Raw genomic sequence first — 22136 nt, 5'->3', positions numbered from 1 at the left:
GGTCGAGGCTGAAGCGCGAGGTAACTGAGGGAAACCTGAGGAGAGAATTTCAAGGGCCAGGCCACAGAGACAACTTTTCTGAAAGGGTGTGAGGCGGCGCCACGGGAAGCAGAAGGGATGGGTTCCTTGACTTCCTAGCCTCCCAGGTACTCTTCCCGAGGTGAGGCTACGTTACCCGCCTTGGGCTTGGCGCACGTCCCGCCCTCCCGCTCCCGTCCGCGGTGAGGGGTTGGCGGAGACGACCCGCGCGACCGCCGGCGGGGAGGGGCGTGGCCTGCGTTGGCCTCGCCCTCCGCTCCCGGGTCTCGAGCCCCGAGCGGACGCACCGGACTGACGCACTGAGGCTTCGCAGCCAATCCGGAAACGGGGAGCAGTTTTAAATGAAGATGGCGGGTGAACTAGCCGTCACCTCTTGGGTCCGCTAGGTGGTCGTTCTGTATTCTGGGTTGAAGATGTGGCGGGTGAAAAAACTGAGCCTGTCGCCTTCGCCCCAACCGGTGAGCGGGAGAGCCTCATGGAGAGAGACAGCTGGGCCGAGCTCCGGGGTGGGGGCGGGAGCGGGGGCGTGTGGATTGTTGTTGGTCCTGGCGCTTCCGCGCGTCTGAGGGGGAGAGCCTCTAATTGCCTTCTGAGCTTCTTAGCGGGGCCGGGCTGAGAGCCCAGGCTTCCTCACACCGTGTCTTTCTTTCTCAGGGAAAACCAACTATGAGAACTCCTCTCCGAGAACTTAACCTGCAGCCCGGTGCCCTCACCAGCTCTGGAAAAGGGCCGCAGATATGCTGCTCGCTGACCCCATCGCTGTGCAAACTGGGGCTGCAGGTGAGATTCGTCTGGCCAGCTTCTGCACTGGGCTCTTTGCCGAGACCGAGAGCTCAGAGGAACTGAGGGCCAGAGCTGACACGTAATTAATAACGATAATGAAATCTTTTCTCTTAGTGACATCCATTTACAGCTATTCAGGCCAACAGAGAGGTGCCCTAGGGTGGTTAAAGGAAATCCACTGAGAACCTGGACCTCTATTTAGCTGTTAGATTTTACCATCTCCTCTCCTGTTCAATCTTTACGAAATTAGATAAAAATACTATCATTCTGATTAGTAGTCTCCCTCTAACATGAGCTTGCTTATGCAGAGGTCAGACAGCTGACAGAGTGAGGCAGTGCAGAGTGGGGTAAAAGTAGGTTTACAGTTGCTCTATGGAAAATAATATAATACTTAATGATAGTACAAGAATAAACTCTGTGTTTCTAGTGCTCACTACTGTAAGCCTACTTTTGCCCCACCCTGTATATGTACAAAGATATTTATGTTAACATTGTAGAAGTAAAACCAAGAAAACATAAATTACCATTTATGAATGAATTGTGATTCATGCCTACCATAGTAGCTTATGGATTAGTTCTACACCAGCTATTTAGTGCCATGGTTTTTACATTTTTGTGCTTTTTGTTTACATGGAGGGATTTGCACTTTGTTAAATGAGAAAAGCGACATGCAAAGAAATGTATATAGTCAATCCTCATTATTCGTGGATTTAGTATTTGTGAATTCACTTACTCACTAAAATTTATTTGTAACCCCAAAATCAATACTTGCAACACTTTTGGTCATCTGTGACATGCAGAGAGGCAAAAAATGAATCACCTTAAACACATATCCCCAGCTGAGGTTGAAAAAGGTGACATTTTGTCTTCTTGTTTTAGCATACTGTAAGCAAATGTCCTTCTCATAATCTATTTTAGTGCCATGGTTTTTGCATTTTGTGTTTTTTGTTGGTTATTTCACTGTTTTAAATGGCCCCCAAACATAGTGCTGAAGTGCTGGCTAGTGTCCCTAAGTGCAAGAAAGCTGTGATGCGCCTTATGAGAGTTAATTAAGCTTCATTCAGGCATGAGTGCTGTTGACTGTGAGTTCAATGTTAATGAATCAATATATATTAAATAGATCCCCCCCCCTCCCTTCCACTGTTTCTAAAAACCAATGGAAAAAATATCCTCACTCCTTGGGTGAGGATTAAACAAAACAAAACAAAAACATACAGTAAAAAGAAAATATGTCTTATCACATACAACTTAAAAAGCTACAATAATGATATACCTTAATTACTTCCATGCATATAAATCTATCATTACAGGTTTTTAAAAAAATAAACACAATTAAGACTTCTAGGAGCATTTTATAATACATTAATTCCTAATTTTTCTTTGTAGATAGATCAAGCACCTCCAAAATACAAATTCCTATTAGTGAGCACTTTGCTTAAAATGAATACTTAAGAAAGTAAGTACAGTATGTGGGCACCCTTAGGATAAGCTGACATTATATATTCAGTTAAGTAGGCAACAATCCATAATGCCAAATGGAAAAAGTGTATTTGCAAATAAATTTCAAGAACTGTTAACTTTTTATTTTATTATTATTTTTAAATTGATTTTAGAGAGAGAGAGGAAAGGAGAGATAGAGAAAGAGAAACATTGATTTGCTATTCTACTTATTTATTCATTTATTGGTTGCTTCTTGTATACGTTTCCTGACTGGGGATTGAACCCACAACCTTGGCGTATTGGGATGATGCTCTAACCAACTGAGCTACCTGGCCAGGATCTAAGTTAACTTTTTATAATTAAAGAAAGAATATATTGACGTGCTAAAATAAGATGTGATGTAGTAACACTTCACTATAAACAATGCATACCAGAATATTTATATATGATTAATGAACCTTCAAAGAAAAACTTTTAAAAATTAAAATATAATATGTGAAAATACATCAAACATACAGCTTAACAAATTTGTATAAATTACACATCATTGTAACCAATATTCAGGTCAGTAAACAGGACATGCTAGAATATCAGAAACCCTGTTTAGACTTTAAAAAAAAAAAAATTCATTTCAGAGAGAGGAAGGGGGAGAGAGAGAGAGAGAGAGAGAAACATCAATGATGAGAGAGTCATTGATTGGTTGCCTCCTATAAGCCCCCAACCAAGGATCGAGCCCACAACCTGGTCATGTGCCCTGACTGGGACTCTAACCTTGATCTCCGGGATTATAGGTTGATGCTCAACTGCTTAGCCACGTCGGCCAGGCCCTTTTTTGACTTTTCATGTAAGTCTGATTCTTTTTCCCCCCATAGTTGGTCTTTCTATCTAATACTTCTAAAATAGTTTTGTCTTCTTTGTAGTTCAAAATTTTTATTTTTTTATTGTATTTTTTTCTTGTTAATACTGTTTGGAACTTGATGAGCCATTTCAATATGCAAACTCAGGTCTTTCTTACCTTAGAGAAATTTTATTCTAATATATATCTGTTAATCAGTGACTCACCTGTATGTATTCTCTTTTCTCCTGAAACTTGTTTTATTAGGTTTATTGGATTTATATTCCAATCCTTGTAGCTTCTCCCTAAGATTTACATTTTTTTGGGTATTTTTATCTTTACTTTAAGGTATTTCTTCTGCTTGATTGTCCAGGCCAGTAATTCCAGTTTCAACACTGACCATCCTCTTCTAATTCATTTTACTGAAATTTTTGTTTAATAGTAATATTTATTATTTCCAGAAAGTCTGTGTGTGTGTGTGTGTGGTACTTGAATCTTTTTATATACTCATATTTTTTTTAGTTCAAATTGTCATCTGTTTCTTCCATCATCTGTGTTTTGTTGGGATCTACCTTTTCTTTTTTTCCATTGCTTTTCAGAGAGAGTGGAAGGGGGGGGGAGAGAGAGAAACATCAATGTGAGAGAGACACATCAATTACTTGCCTCCTGCACGCACCCTGACCGGGGCTGGGGATCTAACCCGCAACTGAGGTACGTGCCCTTGACCGGAATCAAACCCTGGATGCTTCAGTCCGCGTGCTGATGCTCTAACCACTGAGCAAAACATGATAGTGCAGAGTCTACCTTTTCTAACTATCTTAGGATTTGTTCTTTCTGTGGCTACTAGATCCACTTCAGTACATCCACATTTTCCTTTTCTTGTTCATTGAGTCTCAGGACCAGCAACTTGCAAGTGGTAGAAGGTGCAGTGGTCCTTGTCCCTGTGAATCAGCAGTAGGGAGGTTGTCAGTTTCTTATTAGGGTACTAGGTGGAAGTCTCTCTGCTCTTTATTCTCCTCTGCTCCAAAGGCTAGAGCCCTTCAAATCCCATGGGTTCAATGGATTCAACCCATGTATTCAGGATGCCCTCAGCTCTTGGTTACTAGCACAAGTTGATGTTGCCCTTTCTCCCTAGGGCCCATGGATCTCTGTGGGTGAAGTGCTCTCTAACTCTGTTCAAGAAGGAAATAAATCTTGTACCAACTCTAGATTTTAACAGAGCTTGAACATAGGGACCCTTCCTACCTATTTCCCCTAGAAGTGAGTTGGAGATAGCAGTAAAGAGGAGTGGGGTCATTTTGATAGAGATAAATTATCTCAGCCTTGTTTATACTATAGGCAGGTTCACTTGGAAGGACCCAAGTGGCTTCACAGCATTTCTTTCCCTGCTATTGGGTCTCTGTAGTGAGCAGCAAGGCTTAGTCAAGGTCTTACCTAAGCAGAGGTAATGAGAAATCTTACCTTTTTTGAATTTGGACAGTATCCTGCACCCATCATTGTATGTTGGGAACTGGAATTGATTGCCTTAGTCAACTACTTTTGTTTCCTTTGGCAGGAGGGCAGCAACAACTCATCTCCACTGGATTTTGAAAATGCTAAGATGACAGACTCCCCATCAGAACAGTTCAGCCTTCTCTCAAGGTCACTACCAGCTTGTCAACATGAATCAGATGAGCAGCCCCTAAATCTGACTCCCCAGAACAATTCTACTCCCAAAACATCTGAGGAAGCAGTAGACCCACTGCACAACAATGTGGTTAAAGCCATGGTCCTTGTACCCTCTCCAGGAGGGCAGCAGCAAGACATTACACTTGAGGCCCATTTAAATACCATGGCAGAAACAAACGGTTTTTCTCTAGATGAGCCTTTGAGGCCAGGAGATCTGCTGAGAAAGTGGGTGGAACCCTGCAGGGAAGATAGCTTTTCAGAAGTTGTTCCTGCTATGCCTGAGAAACTTACATTTCAGGATCCTCCGTACCATCTTTTGGAGTATCCACCAAATCCCCGTTCTGAGCAACAGCTACACTGTTCCAAGGAAAGCCTGAAGGACAGTAGAACTGAGGCCGTGCCTGAGGACTTACTGTCTTCTGAAAGTAATGCCTTCTTGCCTTCCTCCATGCTCTGTCTTTCCCCTTCAACTGCCTTTGCAGCAGATTTCCCTGTCAGTCATGTAGACCCAGGGCAGGAAATTGTAGAGCACAAAGCTGTAGAGGAAAGAGAAATGAGCTTTTCCACATTCCCTGAGGAGGCTGAATTGAGAGATCAAGCACTTGTCTCAAATATGCAAGGTATTCCACCCACATGCCTGACCCCAAATTCAGGAGAAATGGAATCCCAGGCAGCTCCAGGCCCAGCAGTAGAAGATGCTGGTAGACTTCTCATCTCTGATGCAGGACCTTGGATGTCCCCATTGTCCTGGCTGGAAAAAGGTGTAAATACCTCAGTAATGCTGGAAAATCTCCGCCAGAGCTTATCCCTTCCCTCTGTGCTTCAGGATGCTGCAACTGGCACTGCTCCTTTCTCTACTTGCTCAGTGGGGACTTGGCTTACTCCCCCAGCACCACCACAGGAAAAGAGTACAAACACATCCCAGACAGGCCTGGTGGGCACCAAGGACAGTACTTCTGAGAGGGAGCATCTCCTATGGGGGAAGTAAGTGTCCCTATATCCTGGTGCCTCCTGGGTTCCATTAACCTGGACCTGCCACTTCCATCCCTTCACCTATGTTTCTTCTCATGCTCTCTTTTTGCTGTAGCCATCCTCCAGATCTGACTGCCTTATCTCGACACGACCTGGAAGGTAACCTGATGAACTCCCTTGTCATTCTGGAGGTTCTCTCCCGCCAGCTGCGGAATTGGAAGAGCCAGCTGACTACCCCTCACCCAGAAGTTCAGGACAGTAGCACACAGACTGACACAACTGACACCTGTCCCAGTGGGGTAAGAAGGTTACTCCCAAAGCATGGAAAATCCCAGTGGGCTGTCTTCCTCAGAATTTAAGCTGATATACTGCCACAGGTTCATTCTTAGAATATGTAAAAGCCACGGACCTGGAAAACTTAGTAAAGCTGTGGGTACTCACTATACTCCAGGGGTATGTCAAGACTTTCTAAGGGAATGCATGCAGGTTTTAAGGGAATCAGTTTCTAGATCTTCATCTCCAAATGTACTCTGCTAATCTTTTTGCTTTCCCACTTCCCCATTCTCAATTACCCTTGCCCACTTTACTAAAGAAGACCATATTTACTACATATCCTGAATCTTACATTGTCAAGGGATAGCAATCGAATAATAGAAAATATTTGTGTACATGCTGAGAAAGTAAATGACTACAGTGATCATATAATGTAAAATTTTTGCATGCTTTCAACAAAATTGAGGGAAAACTTTAATTTTGTTAGTGGATCATTAAACATTTTTGATGAAAGTTCACTATGAGATTTTTGGCGTATATCTCCAAAGGAGCTCCTAGGGTCGGGTGACATCCCCTTCCTGCCTTCTTTCATTCCTTTTTATTCCCATTATTTATGTGAAGATTTCTCAGTGCTTACATCTAGGAGGATGGAAAATAGGCATAGAATTGTTGCTAAACCATGTCTTATTGTAGGAATTATAGTAATCCACAGACACATGAACTAATAAGGGGAGGGAGGTTCCATCCATTTCATTAATAGATGATCAATAAAATTTTACTAGGTATGTTTGTAATTTTATTAAAATTATAATATTACAATGATTAGTATACAACTGTTGAAAATATTTCTCTATCTAAAAAAATGCTTTCACTTGAAAGCTTTTGGTCAGAGGAATTTAAAAGAAACTTTAATTTAGATTTAGATGAACTTTTGTTGTTACCAATATATTGATTAATAACAGGCTTTAAATATGTTCTTTAGGATAAAATTCTGACAGAAGTAAAAATACAGGTTCAAGAAGAAAAAGGGATGATGTAAAATTTCTGACTGTTAAAAAAGAGCTTGTCCATGTATTTTTAAAGGTATAAAGCAGGTATTAAATCTTTATGGTGTATGTATTATTCCATTGGATATATTTAAGAGTGATTTAACAGTTTTATTTCAAACCATCAATATTTATAATATGGTAGAAATTGTAGTCTTTATAACAATTTAAACTTAAGGACACTCAGTCTTTCAAAATTAGTATAGCAGATATGAGAGGAAAACAGTTTGAAGAACAATTAGTAGAGGACTCTAGCTGTGACAGACAACACAGGCTGAGGAAAGAAGGGAATGGTGTCAGAGGAAGGAACTGAGAGTCTCAGTGTTGTGGCTAGTGAGGTTAATAGGTGGCTGCTGCTAAGAAGAGATGCTCTCCAAATGCCCAAAGAACTCCTTTGGGTTGAAAATATCCTCAAATAATGACTTTACTGTTTGCCAAAATCCTGGAAACCGTAGGCTCATCATTCCTTTAGCTGCTCAATTTGTCTCCTGTGTTTTCCTATTTTTGTATCCTTTCCTCTTGTCTTTGACCTCATTGCCTGTCCCTGAGTACCTATTCCTGAGTACCTATTACCCTGAGTAAAAGGCCTTGTACCTATTCCCCTGAAGCTTGCCAAATCCCTTTGGAGGCCACTGAAGCAGAACCAAAAAGGGGAAATGACAGCACCTTCAGCCATTCCCCATCACAGTGCCAGGTCTTTGCCACTTGGCTTCCTCCTTCACACTAATCTCATCACCTGCCTGACTGCCCTGCTCTGAACAGCGTGTGTGCCTTTTCCAGGACTCATGGGCTACTCCGTGCCTTATTGCACGGCGCAGGAGGGAATGATGACTGCTTTGCTGAGGAAGGGAGTGATGAACTCCAAGAGAGCTGCCCCCTTAAATCCAGACTGCTGTAACATCGTGACTCAGCATTGCTTACAGCAGTGTTTTTCCCCAGATGATGGCTGCCTTTCAGCAGTAATGAAGGCTCCCCGCTTTTCTCTCATAACTTTAAAGTCTTTCTATAGCTCTGCTGCCTTTGAGATCATGTGTCTACATAGCACACTAAGATTTTTGTCTGCCCCAAGGTAATGAACAGCTAGAGAATAAGGAAATAAAAATGACTAATAAATATTTGAGAAGGTTACCATTACTGATGGTCAGAGAAATGAAACAGTGATGTTATTTTCTTCTGACAAAATAGCAAAGAGTAAAATAGCTAATGCTGGTAAGCATTGTCCTGCTGTCAGTAGGATATAAATTGGTTCAGCCTTTTTTGAAGGACATTTAAGTAAGACCCTTAAAGCAGTTCAAACTTTGACCCAGTAACTTCACTTCTAGGGATATATCCTAAGGAGAAAAAAATTCTGCATAAAAATGGTAACTTAAAAAAAATAATTAGCCCAGCTGGGCGTGGCTCAGCGGTTGAGCGTCGACCTAGGATCCAGGCGATCGGGGTTCGATTCCCGGTCAGGGCACATGCCCAGGTTGCGGGCTCGATCAATGACTCTCTCATCATTGATGTTTCTATCTCTCTCTCTCCCTCTCCTTTCCTCTCTCTGAAATCAATAAAGATATATTAAAAAATAATAATAATAATAATAAAAAAATATAAGAAATAATGAATGGTGTATCTATAAGATGGAATATTCTGCAGTTACTTAAAAGTATGTTTATGAAGAGTTTTTAATAACATGGGCAAAGAAGTTTAACATAAGTTCAAGGTTTTTAAAGAAAGGAAATCAGAGTTTAGATCACCTCTGAGAGGCTTTGAAGTGAGGTAAAATAGCAGAAGTTAAAATGGTGGTGGCTCTACTTTGATAGGTCCCCCTAAAGCAGATATTCCAGTTTCAGGCCAATCCAATGAGTAGAGCAAATATAAATTCAAGGCTAAATAACATTAGTATAATAAAAATAAGTAATTAAAGCAGGACCCCCAAATTTATATGTATATGCACTTTAACAGCTGATAACTCAATTTTTACTCCTTTTCAGGTTTAACTGACATTGACCTTATAATCATTCAAAGTGTGTATACATTTTTTGGGGACACCATATATATATGGCTTAATGTTATATATATATATGTTATATATATATAACATATATATATATAAAACAATCTCAATTGTGTGTGTTTTTAAGCATTACTGTCTTTCATCAAATTTGACACTATTAATATTAACATGCATCCCAGTTTTAGTGGTGTTAAAATGTAAAAAGATAATCATCTTAGAATTTATTGGATATTGTAATTTCTTTCTAAACCAATAGTCTATAACTCCCCTCCCACCCCACCCCCCACCCCATCAGTTACAGCAGATTCCTATAGCAAAATCTCTGGTGTGGAGATATGTTGGAATCTCTTGAAATAGGTGCTATACTGTTGGTTAAAAATCACTGCTCTAGGTGGTGAAATTAGTAATGATTTCTTTTTCCATTTTATTCACTTGTGTATTTCAAAAATTTACAATAAACACTATCCTTATAATTAGAAAAAGGTCATTGAAAAAGAAAAATTTTACCTAGCTCTGGATTTTTTTCTGACTTGGCTTCATCAAGCTGTGAGCCTTGCTCCTGCTTTTAATAGGAAAGGCTCCTGTATCTCGGTGAGTTGGAGGGGAAATGATGTACTGGTGGTGCATGCTACCTATGCAAAAGGAACAACTCTGTTTCTCTGCCTAGATAAGTAAGAAACTGCAGCATCTTCGAGGGAGCCGAGAGATTGAACAGACTTTGCAGCAGACCAGAAATGTCATGGTAAATATTGATTGACCTTATACCACTACTGGGTCTCCTGTGAAAATCAAGAATGGAGAATCTTGGGTAGTTAGCAGATGGTGGTACTCAGCCGTGGTAGTGAAGGGAGGGAGGTCTCCAAACCATTAAGAATATCTCCTTATTGGAGCTTAAAATTTGGGTTAGTGGCTTTCCTCACCAGTGTTCTTATTTCCGCTTAGTGACTTTATTTGATCTAGCCTAACCATCTTTCCCTCTACAGCAGTCATGGGTGCTGGTCTCTAAGGAGCTGATATCCTTGCTTTACCTATCTCTGTCGCACTTAGAGGAAGATAAAACTACTGTGAGTCAGGAGGTAAGCAGCATGAAGATGAAGGCAGAGGCCTCTGGTGGGACTGAAAGGCAAAAGAAGGAACCAGACACAGCATCTGATTCTTATCTTGTAGTCTCGGCGCACAGAAACCTTAGTCTCCTGCTGTTTTGATGTGTTGAAAAAATTGAGGACAAGGCTCCAGAGCCTCAACACAGAAAGGGAGGAGGCAAAGCACAGAGAGGAAATGGCCCTCAGAGGCAAGGATGCGGTAAGGTGTCATGCTTTTGTTCCTGGATGTGGGAGATCTCTTCTTCAGAGTTCCTGCAGGAACACAAATTTACGTGAGACAGAGATGGGTGGCCTAAGAATTGCCTGCCCTGGGGAATAATGAGTTAAACTACTGATGTGGCAGATAGTATGGCTTTTTGTGCTGTTTCCTTCCTCTGCCCACCATGTCCTTGCAACCTCTTCCCTAAACAGGCAGAGGCAGTGCTAGAGGCTTTCTGTGCACATGCCAGTCAGCGCATCAGCCAGTTGCAACAGGACCTGGCATCCATGAGGGAATTCAGAGGACTCTTGAAGGAGACCCAGACCCAACTGGTAATTTGAGGGCATTTTCTTTATTAAGATCCATGCTGATACACGGGACGATGGTCCTGTACCCCTACTTTGTTGTGTTCAGAGGAAGGGGCTCCTCCATGGGCACTCCTTCTTGTGTAGGTAGGTCTTCATACTGAGCAAGAAGAGTTGGCTCAGGAGACAGCAAGTCTTACTTCAATCTTGCAACAAGACTGGATATCCATGCAACTGGATGTGAGTATTTGGGGCCATCATACCACTCTGTTACAGCCAGCCCTGTTAGGAACCTTGCTTCAAGAGTGCTTGACTGATCAGTCTGTTTGCTTCCCCTGGTAGTATGTAACATGGACAGCTTTACTGAGCCGGTCTCGAGAACTCACAGAGAAACTCACATCCAAGAGCCGGCAGACCCTACAAGAACGTGATGCTGCAGTTGAGGAGAAGCAGCAGGTACAAACTAGGAGTGGGAACTGCTTAGGTCTGATTTCCTCTCCTCCTATTCAGAAGGCCTTTCTAATGAGCGGCCTCTTACCCTAGACCTGTCTTCTTCCTACTCTGTGGGTTTGGAGACCATCTAGGTCCCTTCCCTGTAAGATGGCCTTGGGCTTAGTTATTTCCTTTGCCCTTCAGCATTTTCTTCAGCAATTTGTCTTCTGTTTCTACTTTTTCCTGAGGATCAGTCTTTTTTACTGTAGTGTTGCTGCCCAGGAACAGGTGGTTTGCTGTTCTGTCAAGAAAGAGAAGCTAGACCAAGTGCTGGGACTCTTGATTCAAGAGGAACTGTGGGAGGAAAACTATTTTTTCTTCCTAGATTTCCAGGGAGCTGGAACAAGTCTCTTCCCAGTTAGAGAACTGCAAAGGCCAAATAGAACAACTGGAGTTGGAAAACAGTCGCCTAGCAACAGGTGTGTGTGCATGCATGCAAGTAGTTTTGCCCTGCTAAGGCTTGGGTTGTGGCGCTAGAGTACTTGTTTGGAGCAGAAGTGTGGGGAGGTTCTGGCCTGGTGACCACATGGTGTCATTAGGATACTTTTGGTTTTTAGATCTCCGGGCTCAGCTACAGATTCTGGCCAGCATGCAGAGTCAGCTAAAAGAGCTACAGAGTCAGCATGCCCACTGTACCCAGGACCTGGCCATGAAGGATGAGTTGCTCTGCCAGCTTACCCAGAGCAATGAGAAGCAGGCTACTCAGTGAGTTCCTATCAGGTTACTGTGGCGATAGGTCCCCAGGGTATAGGACCAATGTGATCTAACATAAGGTCTCTGGCAGGTGGCAAAAGGAAGAGATGGCACTAAAACACGTGCAAGCAGAGCTCCAGCAACAACATGCTGTTCTGGCCAAGGAGGTGCAGGACCTGAAGGAGACTCTGGAGGTAAGGAATATGGCTTAGGGCAAGGGAGCTGGCAGGAGTGTGATTCTTACCTGATGGTACTCAGGTGAGATTTGAGACTGGACTAGAAAAAGCCTCTGTTCCCAGGGCTCTAACATTTCCCACCGAGATTCATTTCCCCCCTCCTTTTCTTGCTCCTTTCCTTTCTTCCTTCTCCGGTCTCCCCAGTTTGCAGATCAAGAGAATCAGGTAGCTCACTTGGAGCTGGGCCAGGTTGAGTGTCAGTTGAAAACCACACTGGAAGTGCTACGGGAGCGCAGCCTGCAGTGTGAGGACCTCAAGGACACTGTAGAGAACCTGAAGTAAGATCTCTACCTTTCTTTGCTTTCCCTCCTAAGTGCTTATCTTTCTCAGGAGCCTTTCTAGAAGCTAAAGTCTCCAAGGACAGAACTGTGACAGGGTCCAAGAGCCTTTTGTTTCCCTTTTTGAATGCACTTCTATATGGGATTTAGGAGAGGTGTTCAGGGAAAGTCACATGGTCTCTCTCTTCCTTGCCTATTTCAGGGCTAAACTGGCTAGCACCATAGCAGAGAATCGGGAGAAAGACCTGGAGAAGACATGCCAGTATTCCCAAGAGCTAAAGGTGCTAACTGAGCAGCTACAGAGCCTGACCCTCTTCCTGCACACGAAACTAAAGGAGAAGGTAGGATCTGGAGGTCTTTCTCTTCCCTTCCAGTCATATCTTTGAACAAACACGGATTCATTTCTTCCTTTCCAATCTACATCTCTCTTATTTCCTTTTCTTATTTTACTGCATTCATTAGAACTCTCACTATGATGTTGAAAAGGAGTGGTGAGAGGGGACATCCTTGCTTTTACCCTGATGTTAAAGGGAAGCTTCGAGTTTCTTACCATTAAGTATGATGTTAGCTGTAGATTTTTTTGTAGCTATTTTTTATCAAGTTGAGGAAGTTCCCCTCTATTCCTAGTTTACTGAGGTTTTCCAATTGTATACATATTTAGGAAGTAGAAGTAATAGAACCTTATGACCAATTGTAGGAGTAAGGTGGAAGAGTGAATGCTGATGTCTAGATGGCTGGAAAGATGGTGACACTCTAGAACTGGGGTGGGCAAACTTTTCCTATAAAGTGAAATGTAATAAATATTTTCAGCTTTGCGAGCCAAGTGGTCTGTGTCTTAACTACTCAACTTTGCCTTTGTAGCTCAAGAGCAGCCATAGACAGTATGTAAATGAATGGATGTGGATGTGGTCCAATAAAACTTTACAAAAACAGGTGGCAGGCCAGATTTAAGCTGCAAACAGTGCTGCCCCCTGCTCTAGGATCATGAATAAAAAAGGAACAGATTTTTGGTGGGGTGGGACAGGGAAAATGGTGAGCTCAACTTTATACATACTAAATTTCAGGTGAACTATGGCACATTCTGGTAGATTTTTCACAGGCAGTTGAGCCTCTAATTCTGGAGATTGGGGAAAAATCCAGTTGAGACAGATTGAAGGGTTATCCATTTAGAAGTGGATATTTTTGTGGAGCTCCTGAGGTGAGGAGACCTGGGGAATGGATTAGAGTGTAAAGAGGGCCAAATCTTAACCAGAAGGAGCCCAACAATTATAGAGAGAATATCCAGAAAGGTATGAGGCCTACCTATGAAGGAGAGAGAGTCATGTCCCAGAAGCTAAGAAAAGGAAGTTTCTAAAGAACGTGGTCATCAATTACCAAATAGGTCAGGTAAAATAAAAGCTGAAAAGTGTCTATTACATTTGAAAGTAAGGATGCCATTGAATGAAATTATGAGAATTCTGGTAGATTAGTGTGTCAGAAGCCTGAGTGTAGTGAGCTGGGGAGTCAATAGATGGTGAGAGTTTTAGGCAAGAAATGTAGGGGATTTAAGGTAAAAAGAAGGTTTATTTAAGGAAAAATGTTGCTTTAGTGAGAGAGAATTACGTTCAGGGAAAGGAGATAAGGGAGAAGTTGAAGATAGAGAAGAGAGAACAGCATTCCAGAGGTGTCTTTACAAAAAGCCACCTGGGAGTACCTGGGAATTCACGGAAATCACTAACCCTGAAAAGCAGCTGATGCTTTGTTGTCATTTGCCCTTAGCCTGAGCCGGATACTCTCCTGAAAAGCACAGCCTGTGCTTCTGCCCAGGAACACCTTCCACCCACAGACAGCACCTTCTTGGGAAGCATCTTGACAGCAATGGCCGACAAAGGTTAAAGGCCCTGGAATTTAGGGGTGGGAAAATTTTGACCCTGCTAATATCTTCAGCTGTTAAAGATGCCCACCAACAGACCTCTCCCTTGCTTCCATTATGGCAGATCCTTGACTGGATCACCAGAGGGGCCCTCTACCATGGTTGGTTTTTGTTTTAGAGCCAGAATCAGCTCCTGTGTCCTTGCTTGGAAGTGACAAGAGTGCTTTCACCCGAGTTGCATCAGTGGTTTCCCTTCAGCCTACAGGTTAGGATGGGCTCCAGGGATCCTGCCTCATTTCTAGATCAAGTAGTGATGATAAAGACAAAAGCAGTGAAAAGTGCTTTGCTCTAAAAACCTCAATTCTACTTGGGCTCATTTTATTTGTCTTTTGGGACCTGTAATGTTCTAGACACTCAAATCCTGTGGGTGGGGAACATGGGTAAAAGTTGTGGAAATAATGGCTACATACTCCTTCCAGAGTAAAAGGGCTCTACCTCTATCTAGGACTTTCTCTTTCAGAGACCCCAGGCATGGAGAAGAGCCTGGAAGAAATGAGTACTATGACTCTGGAGCTTCAGAGCCTGTGTTCCCTGCTGCAAGACTCTAAAGAAGAAGCTGTCAGGACTCTGCAGCAAAAGATGTGAGTGGAGTGCAGTCTTGGTGAGAGAGGTCAGCCCCTTCCATCAAGGGCCCAGCTAGCCCTCCAGAGCACAGGAATAATGCTGAATTCTCTCCCCTAAGTTGTGATCTGCAGGCTAGGCTGCAGGCCCAGGAAGAACAGCATCAGGAAGCCCAGAAGGCAAAGGAAGCAGACATAGAGAAGTTGAACCAGGCCTTGTGCTTGCGCTACAAGGTGAAGGAGGGGCCTAGAAGTGGGGCGATGGAGAACTGGGGCAGCTGTACTGGCCCACTGGGAACCACTGTCTCTCTGGGAATCTGGGTGGTGGGGATTTTCCAACCACTGCCCTAGTTTTGCCCTTCCTGGGGTCAGACATTTCACATGTTTGGGAATCAGCTATGGGCTGACCCATCTCCCAGGCTGACCTAGAAGTCGGGAACTCTAGCAGAGCTCTCTCACCACTGAGGTGTGCGTTGCCTGACTTAGCCCTAGAGGAAGAAGAGCGTTATCACTTGGTAGCAACCTGGGCTGAGCATGGGTCAGGCACTAAATCCTATCTCCTGGCAAGGGCTGCAAAGAAGCTAGCTCTCTCAGTGCCTTCTTACCTCCCTTTCCCTCACAGAATGAAAAGGAGCTCCAGGAAGTGATACAGCAGCAGAACGAGAAGATTTTAGAGCAAATAGACAAGAGTGGCGAGCTCATAGTACGTTCATCATAATGCCCAGTCCTCTGCCTTCTGTGTCACTGGTAGCCAGGATCCCAAATGTGGGAATTGAATCCCCTGATCTACCTGTTCACAGCATGGGATAAGAATGATGGAGAGGCCTGGCTGGCTTCTCAGTTGTTGAGTGTTGACCTATGAACCAGGAGGTCACGGTTCGATTCCAGTCAGGGTACATGCCCAGGTTGCGGGCTCAATCCCCATTGGGGGTGGGGTGGGCATGCAGGAGGCAGCTGATCAATGACTCTCATCATTGATGTTTCTATCTCTCTCTTCCTCTCCCTTTCTCTGAAGTCAATAAAAACATATTTAAAAAAAGAATGATGGAGAGGACCTTTGAGGCCTACTGGATACCTCTCTATTCTCACCCCCAGAGTCTTAGAGAGGAGGTGACCCAGCTTACCCGCTCACTTCGGCGTGCGGAGACAGAGACTAAGGTGCTCCAAGAGACCCTGGCAGGCCAGCTGGACCCCAGCTCTCAGCCCATGGCCACTAACTGGATCCAGGAGAAAGTGTGGCTTTCCCAGGAGGTGACAGAGTTAACAGAGGAAGTGGGCATTTCGTGGGAACCTTAGGCTGTGCCCCTACTGATCTGGACATATCTACAGGTGGATAAACTGCGGGTGATGTTCCTGGAGATGAAAAATGAGAAGGAAAAACTCATGGTCAAGTTCCAGAGCCATGTAAGAAGTCCCATGCCATTGGGGGGCCATTTCTCACCACCACTAGCAAGTACCCTGTCATATTTTCCTTGCCCCACAAGCTATGTATGCTATTCTTTTAAGCACTGAGCTTATGCAGCTTATTTGCTTTCTAGAGAAACATTTTGGAGGAGAATCTTCGGCGCTCTGACAAGGAGTTAAAGAAACTAGATGACGTTGTTCAGCATATTTACGAGGTAAAGGAGGGAGGGGGTTCAATTAAGGTAATGTTGCAGGCTTCTCTGTGGCTTCCGTTTTTGTCCCTCTAACTTGGTGGGTGCTTCCTGGGGCTGTAACTCGGAACTGCCTTTTCTCTCTCTCTCTTCCCAGACTCTGCTGTCCATCCCAGAGGTCGTGAGGGGTTGCAAGGAGCTACAGGAATTGCTGGAATTTCTAAGCTAAGAAATGAAAAGCTGGAGTCTGTTTTACCCCCTCTTTACCTATAATACTCCCCTACCCCAACACCAGGACCAATTGGCATAGAGCCAGCTGGGTTTAATGCTATTTAAATAAAGTATATTTAATATGTTTCTTCAAGTTCACTGAATCTTGTTTCTTGGGTGAGAGGGGGTAGCTAAAGTCAGGGGAGAAGCAGCTTGGCCTTCCTGCCTGGGCAACCTCCACTCACCCCCTCCTGCTACATCCAGGGCCAAAGCCTGCCCTTCCTCGCTTCCCTGGCTTCCCCAAATATGCTGGGCACTGGACTGCTTGTTCTCTGGCTCACAGCCTGGGGGGTGGGGATGGGGGACAGACAAGGCTTCATTCTCCAGTAGGCCATGGTGAATAAAGGGGTTAGGACAGAGAAACTCAGTTTCTTACTCCCTGGCCTGGACTCCCACACTTTGTTGATGCCTCTCTTCTGCCTACCCACCTGTTGTGACTGTTTAGGTGACTCTCCTTCACCAGACCTCTGCTTAATCCCCATTCAGCACAGTGCCCAGCACATGGTTAAAGCAATTGTGGCAGAAATGAGGGCAAGGCCATTTCCTGCCTCCGGGGCCCTGGTGGCAGGGTTCCACCAAGTGGGAGGGGGACGGTCCATGGCAGCCTCCAGGTTCTGGCAGGGCAGTCACTCCACCTCGTTGCCCCGCCTCCGTGGGCGTGGCCTTGCCAGGACACCAGTCCTAGGGAGGGGCGGGGCCTGGGCGGGAGGTGACGCCCCGCCCCCTGGGGGAGTCACGTAGCTCTGCGGCATCCTCAGCCTCATTTACAGGAGCCAGGGCTGAAGCCACAGCTGTTTCAGACCTGGACCCAGGCTGTTAACTGTGCTGCCACCGCTAACTCGCTGCTCACAGGTGAGGCTGGGGCAAGGCGGGAGCTGCTCAGCATCTCTGCTTCTTGTTCTTGACTCTTCCCCCTGCCATCCTTGCCCTGCTCCCTGTGGCCCTCTCAGCTCTCTCCTTACAACCTCTGTCCTTTCTGTCCACTCTAAATCCCATGGTTCAGACCTCCCACAACACCCCTTCCTCTCAGTTCTTACACTGGGACCTCAGCTTTTCCAATCCCAAGTCTTCCTCTGCTTGTTTTTTTTCATGGGGTCAGCCTCTTCCACCAAGACCATTTTAATTTCATCTGCTCCCTCTCCTTGGCTAAGTTCCCTCTACAGTTCTTTTGCCTTCTCTGTCCCGCTGGTCTAGGTCCTTCCCCCTTACTAGTTAGCCTGTCTCACTGTCACCACCCAACAAATCTGCCTTCTCCCTCCCTTTCTTAGCCTTTTTACTCATTTATTTCAATTTTGACCCTCTGCTCCCATCTCCTGCCTGCAGAGGTAGTCCGGTTTGGGTATGGAAAACAGGTTATAGAAGCCTGCCAGTCCTACTCCCTACCTGCCCCCCTCCTCCCAACCTTTTCATCCACAAGCCAAGGGAAGAAGGGTGATGGGTCCTTTTTGCCATATTTTGAAGGCTTAAAAGTAAGTGCACTTTCCCTAGGGGTCCTACTGAGGATGAGAAAAGGGAAGTTGGAAAGGTCAGGGGTTATGCCTACCTGAAGAAGGGGCCAAATTTAACAAGAGAAGGATTGGCATCTTCATTTGGACAGGTTTCATAAGACCTGTAGATTCAAGTCTGCTTAACTCCCCACCCCCACCATGCATCTTTCTCCAGGGCTGGGAAGGGTGCCCATCAGGGACAAAAGGAGATGTGGGAACTGGGGCCCTAAGCCTGCTAGCTGTCAAAAAAATTGGTGCCACTTTGATGCCCAGGACCCATGCCAAGGACTGCTGCCCTGTTCCCAGCCCCATGCTTATTGGGGGGGTGGAGGGAGGGCCATTTGGCCCATATGGCCAGGAGAGGAAGCGGAGGAGGTAGTAGGTGGGGGTACGGCTTTTATATTTTGTCTCCATTCCACAGAGCTGTCACCATGCCCCATTCATACCCAGCCCTTTCTGCTGAGCAGAAAAAGGAGTTATCTGACATTGCTCTCCGGATTGTGGCACCAGGCAAAGGCATCCTGGCCGCAGATGAGTCTGTAGGTAGGTGGGGGCCTGTGGTTGGGTAGGGTAAAGGTGGCCAGGAAGCCCTGGGGATCACCTTGTTACCCCTCTTTGTTTGCCCCCAGGCAGCATGGCCAAGCGGCTGAGCCAAATTGGGGTGGAAAACACAGAGGAGAACCGCCGTTTGTACCGCCAGGTCCTGTTCAGTGCTGATGACCGTGTGAAGAAGTGCATTGGAGGTGTCATCTTCTTTCATGAGACACTTTACCAGAAAGATGATAATGGTGTCCCCTTCGTCCGTACCATCCAGGATAAGGGCATTGTCGTTGGCATCAAGGTGCAGCCACTGACCCTGGATGGGGATTGAGCATGGAAATAGGTGTGTGTGTGTGAAGGGTGGCAAGGGGAATCCTGCCTGGGTCCAACCTTCTGCCTGTGTTTTCACTTCAGGTTGACAAAGGTGTAGTCCCTCTAGCTGGGACTGACGGAGAAACTACCACTCAAGGTACAGGATGGGTAGACTTCAGGACCACAGGGTTGGGGGGTGGTTGATGCTGGCAAAGAGGGGCAGAGTGATGAGACTGGCAATATGCCTGCAGGGCTGGATGGACTCTCTGAACGCTGTGCTCAGTACAAGAAGGATGGTGCTGACTTCGCCAAGTGGCGCTGTGTGCTGAAAATCAGTGAGCGCACACCCTCAGCACTTGCCATTCTGGAGAATGCCAGTGTGCTGGCCCGCTATGCCAGCATCTGCCAGCAGGTGTGTGTATGCATGCATGAGGGGTTCAGATTGGTGCCCTGTGCCTGTTGGAGAGAGAACTTTCTCCCATCTTCCCTATTGCCCCTGCCAAGCTACTCTTCTCTTACCTGCAGAATGGCATTGTGCCTATCGTGGAACCTGAAATCCTGCCTGATGGAGACCATGACCTCAGACGTTGCCAGTATGTCACAGAGAAGGTAAGTCCTCACCTGGGCATAGACACATACCACAGGGACAGCCTGATGGAAGCTTGTTTGCCACAGTCCCTGGTTCAGATGCAGGCACTTTCCCCAAGCACTTTTTCACTTGATCCTAGAATAGACCTGTGAGCCTGAGCCTATACTGACCCTCACAGTCATGCCCATCCACCTCTAGACAGGGAGCATAGAGCAGTAAGTGGCAGGGACCAGGCCTTAGTAAACCTCCTCTGATCCTCAGGTCCTGGCTGCTGTGTATAAGGCTCTGAGTGACCATCACGTGTACCTGGAAGGGACCCTGCTGAAGCCCAACATGGTCACCCCTGGACATGCCTGTCCCATCAAGTATAGCCCAGAGGAGGTTGCCATGGCAACTGTCACTGCCCTGCGTCGCACTGTGCCCCCAGCTGTCCCAGGTACCACCCTGCTTCCTGACCTACTCCTGTCCTTAGACCATCCTCAGGTTCTTCCTGTGCCTTCAGGGTCCCTTACCCTGGAAAAACAGGGAGTGACTAATCAGTTTGTTTTCTCTGTAGGAGTGACCTTCCTGTCTGGGGGTCAGAGTGAAGAGGAGGCATCACTCAACCTCAATGCTATCAATCGCTGCCCCCTTCCGAAGCCTTGGGCCCTCACCTTCTCCTATGGGCGTGCCCTGCAGGCCTCTGCACTCAATGCCTGGCGAGGGCAAAGGGACAATGCTGGGGCTGCCACTGAGGAGTTCATCAAGCGGGCTGAGGTTGGGAGCTAGGGGTGGTGGTTGGGGGTGGTAGTGCTAGACAGGGGGTAGCATCCAAAGACTACAGCCTTTGGCATCTGCAGGTTGGCTCGGCCTGCTTACACCTTCCCTTCCCTCACTTTTGCAGGTGAATGGGCTTGCAGCCCAGGGCAAGTATGAAGGCAGTGGAGAAGATGGAGGAGCAGCAGCACAGTCCCTTTACATTGCCAACCATGCCTACTGAGTACTCCATTCCACAGCTCTTGGCCCAGCCACCTGCACCCAATTTTTCCTGTAGTCACAGCCAGGGCCAAATAGCTTTGCAGAGCAAAGATGCCTCCATCCAGCACCGAGTCATGTTCCTGTTTTCTCCTCCCCTCCCCTCTTCCTGCTGCACCTGGGACCGATGGGGGGTAGGAAGCCCCTCATGGCTGAAGGCAGAACTTGCTAGAAGTCAGAGCAGGATGCCCAAGACTCCCCCTGCCTTTGTCAGCCCCCACAATTTCCCCATGATGGGGTAGCTTCTCCTTGGGCTCTCCTTGCCTGCCCTTTCTCCTGGGATCAGAGGGAAGGCCACCAGACCTGACTTATGCTTTGGGTACATACCACATAGCAAATAAATGATAGCAAAACATGCTACTTTGTCTGTCTGTTTTACACATCAAATCCTCTCCTCCCAGTTTCTGATCTCTGCCTACTCTGTCTCAGGGCCCTTTGATTGTGGAGGTGGAGAGGATGGGTTTTGATTCACTGGGTTTTAAGTTTATGGGGGAGAAGTACACCTCGTCATCATTCCCATCTCTCTTCCCTGTTGCTGTCCAAGGCTGGAGTGAGGCCGTATGGAGGGCTGCAAGTCTTTCAAGAATTGCCACATCAGAGGCACTAGGCTGCAGCTGTAGCAGGATGGAGTGGTGCAAGACCTGAGCAATTCCTGAAGGCAGCTTTTGTGCAAGGCCCCAAACTGTGATAGGAGGGGATGGGAGTCTGTCACTTCTCAGCTGTGTTGAGCCCTGCCAGGGCTTGACACATTCTGCAAGGGAGAATCACTGTAGGAGGAGCACCTGGGCTCCTGCCCAACAAAGGGAATCCCCAAGGTTTGGGACTGCCAGATGGATCAGAGTATCTAGGAGGTTGCCAAGGGCTATTGTCCACTCCCATTTGGGGTAGATGGGAGCACAGAGGGGGCCAATTTGAGGGTTTGGGCAAAGGCAGACCTGGTGAGTTCTCATGATGAACTTTGACCACTTCGGTGGGCTGTGGGGGTAGGGCGAGCACCTAGACCTATCTGAGTAAATAAAAAGATGAAAGAACCTGCTAAATGTGTTCCTTGTGAACTGGGGAGGCCATGCTGTGATTAAAATGCACAATTAATGCTACACCCAGCTAATTATTGCAATATGGGAATGTAGGCCTAGTGTAATCTGACCTTATATCAACAAAAATAGCTAATATTTATATAGTACTTTCTGTGTGCACCTGCCAGGCCTTATTCTAATCATTTTATGTTTATTAACTCACTATCTATATAAAATAGACACTATTAATATCCCTCTTTATTTTATTTATTTTTAATTTATTTTTTCAGTCCTTACCTGAGGGTATTTTTTCCATTGCTTTTCAGAGAGAGTGGAAGGGGGAGAGAGAGAAATATCAAGGTGAGAGAGACACCTCCATTGGTTGCCTCCCACACATGCCCCAGCCTGACCAGGGCGGGGATTGAGCCTGCAACCCAGGTACTTGACCTTGGCCAGAATCAAACCCAGCATGGATCCTTC

The 22136-nt window shown here is 45.7% G+C and overlaps 2 protein-coding genes across 5 annotated transcripts; both read left to right on the top strand.

Annotated features, from left to right (window-relative positions):
- The first annotated feature begins 290 nt into the window (after positions 1–290).
- SPAG5 (sperm associated antigen 5) lies at positions 291–16796 on the top strand. Of its 3 annotated transcripts, none has more exons than XM_081161109.1 (24): positions 291–497; positions 694–819; positions 4653–5749; positions 5853–6036; positions 9723–9797; positions 10039–10131; positions 10223–10357; positions 10570–10689; positions 10810–10902; positions 11005–11118; positions 11480–11573; positions 11712–11859; positions 11939–12041; positions 12228–12361; positions 12564–12702; positions 14120–14231; positions 14392–14478; positions 14734–14854; positions 14956–15067; positions 15456–15536; positions 15929–16084; positions 16163–16237; positions 16372–16452; positions 16586–16796. In XM_081161109.1, the coding sequence occupies exons 1-24, from the start codon at positions 453–455 to the stop codon at positions 16655–16657; spliced, it is 3597 nt and encodes a 1198-aa protein (XP_081017235.1). In that variant the 5' UTR covers positions 291–452; the 3' UTR covers positions 16658–16796. The 3 variants fall into 3 exon arrangements, with proteins under 3 accessions (XP_081017235.1, XP_081017234.1, XP_081017236.1); XM_081161108.1 differs by having other exon boundaries at positions 366–497; positions 14719–14854; XM_081161110.1 differs by lacking the exon at positions 14392–14478 and having other exon boundaries at positions 366–497.
- A 590-nt stretch (positions 16797–17386) lies between these two features.
- ALDOC (aldolase, fructose-bisphosphate C) lies at positions 17387–20997 on the top strand (the record flags this gene model as incomplete). 2 transcript variants are annotated; one of them, XM_081115646.1, is made up of 9 exons in its annotated part: positions 17387–17550; positions 18607–18728; positions 18815–19026; positions 19140–19194; positions 19289–19449; positions 19563–19646; positions 19888–20062; positions 20183–20382; positions 20510–20997. In XM_081115646.1, exons 2-9 carry the CDS (start codon positions 18617–18619, stop codon positions 20603–20605), a joined length of 1095 nt encoding a protein of 364 aa, XP_080971772.1. In that variant the 5' UTR covers positions 17387–17550; positions 18607–18616. The 2 variants fall into 2 exon arrangements, with proteins under 2 accessions (XP_080971772.1, XP_080971771.1); XM_081115645.1 differs by lacking the exon at positions 20510–20997 and having other exon boundaries at positions 17428–17550; positions 19888–20394.
- Between the last annotated feature and the right edge of the window lie 1139 nt (positions 20998–22136).

The sequence above is a fragment of the Miniopterus schreibersii genome (genome assembly GCF_964146895.1).
Source record: "Miniopterus schreibersii genome assembly, chromosome: 16".
NCBI classification, from domain to species: Eukaryota; Metazoa; Chordata; class Mammalia; order Chiroptera; family Miniopteridae; genus Miniopterus; species Miniopterus schreibersii.
This window is presented reverse-complemented; position numbering and strand designations above follow the sequence as displayed.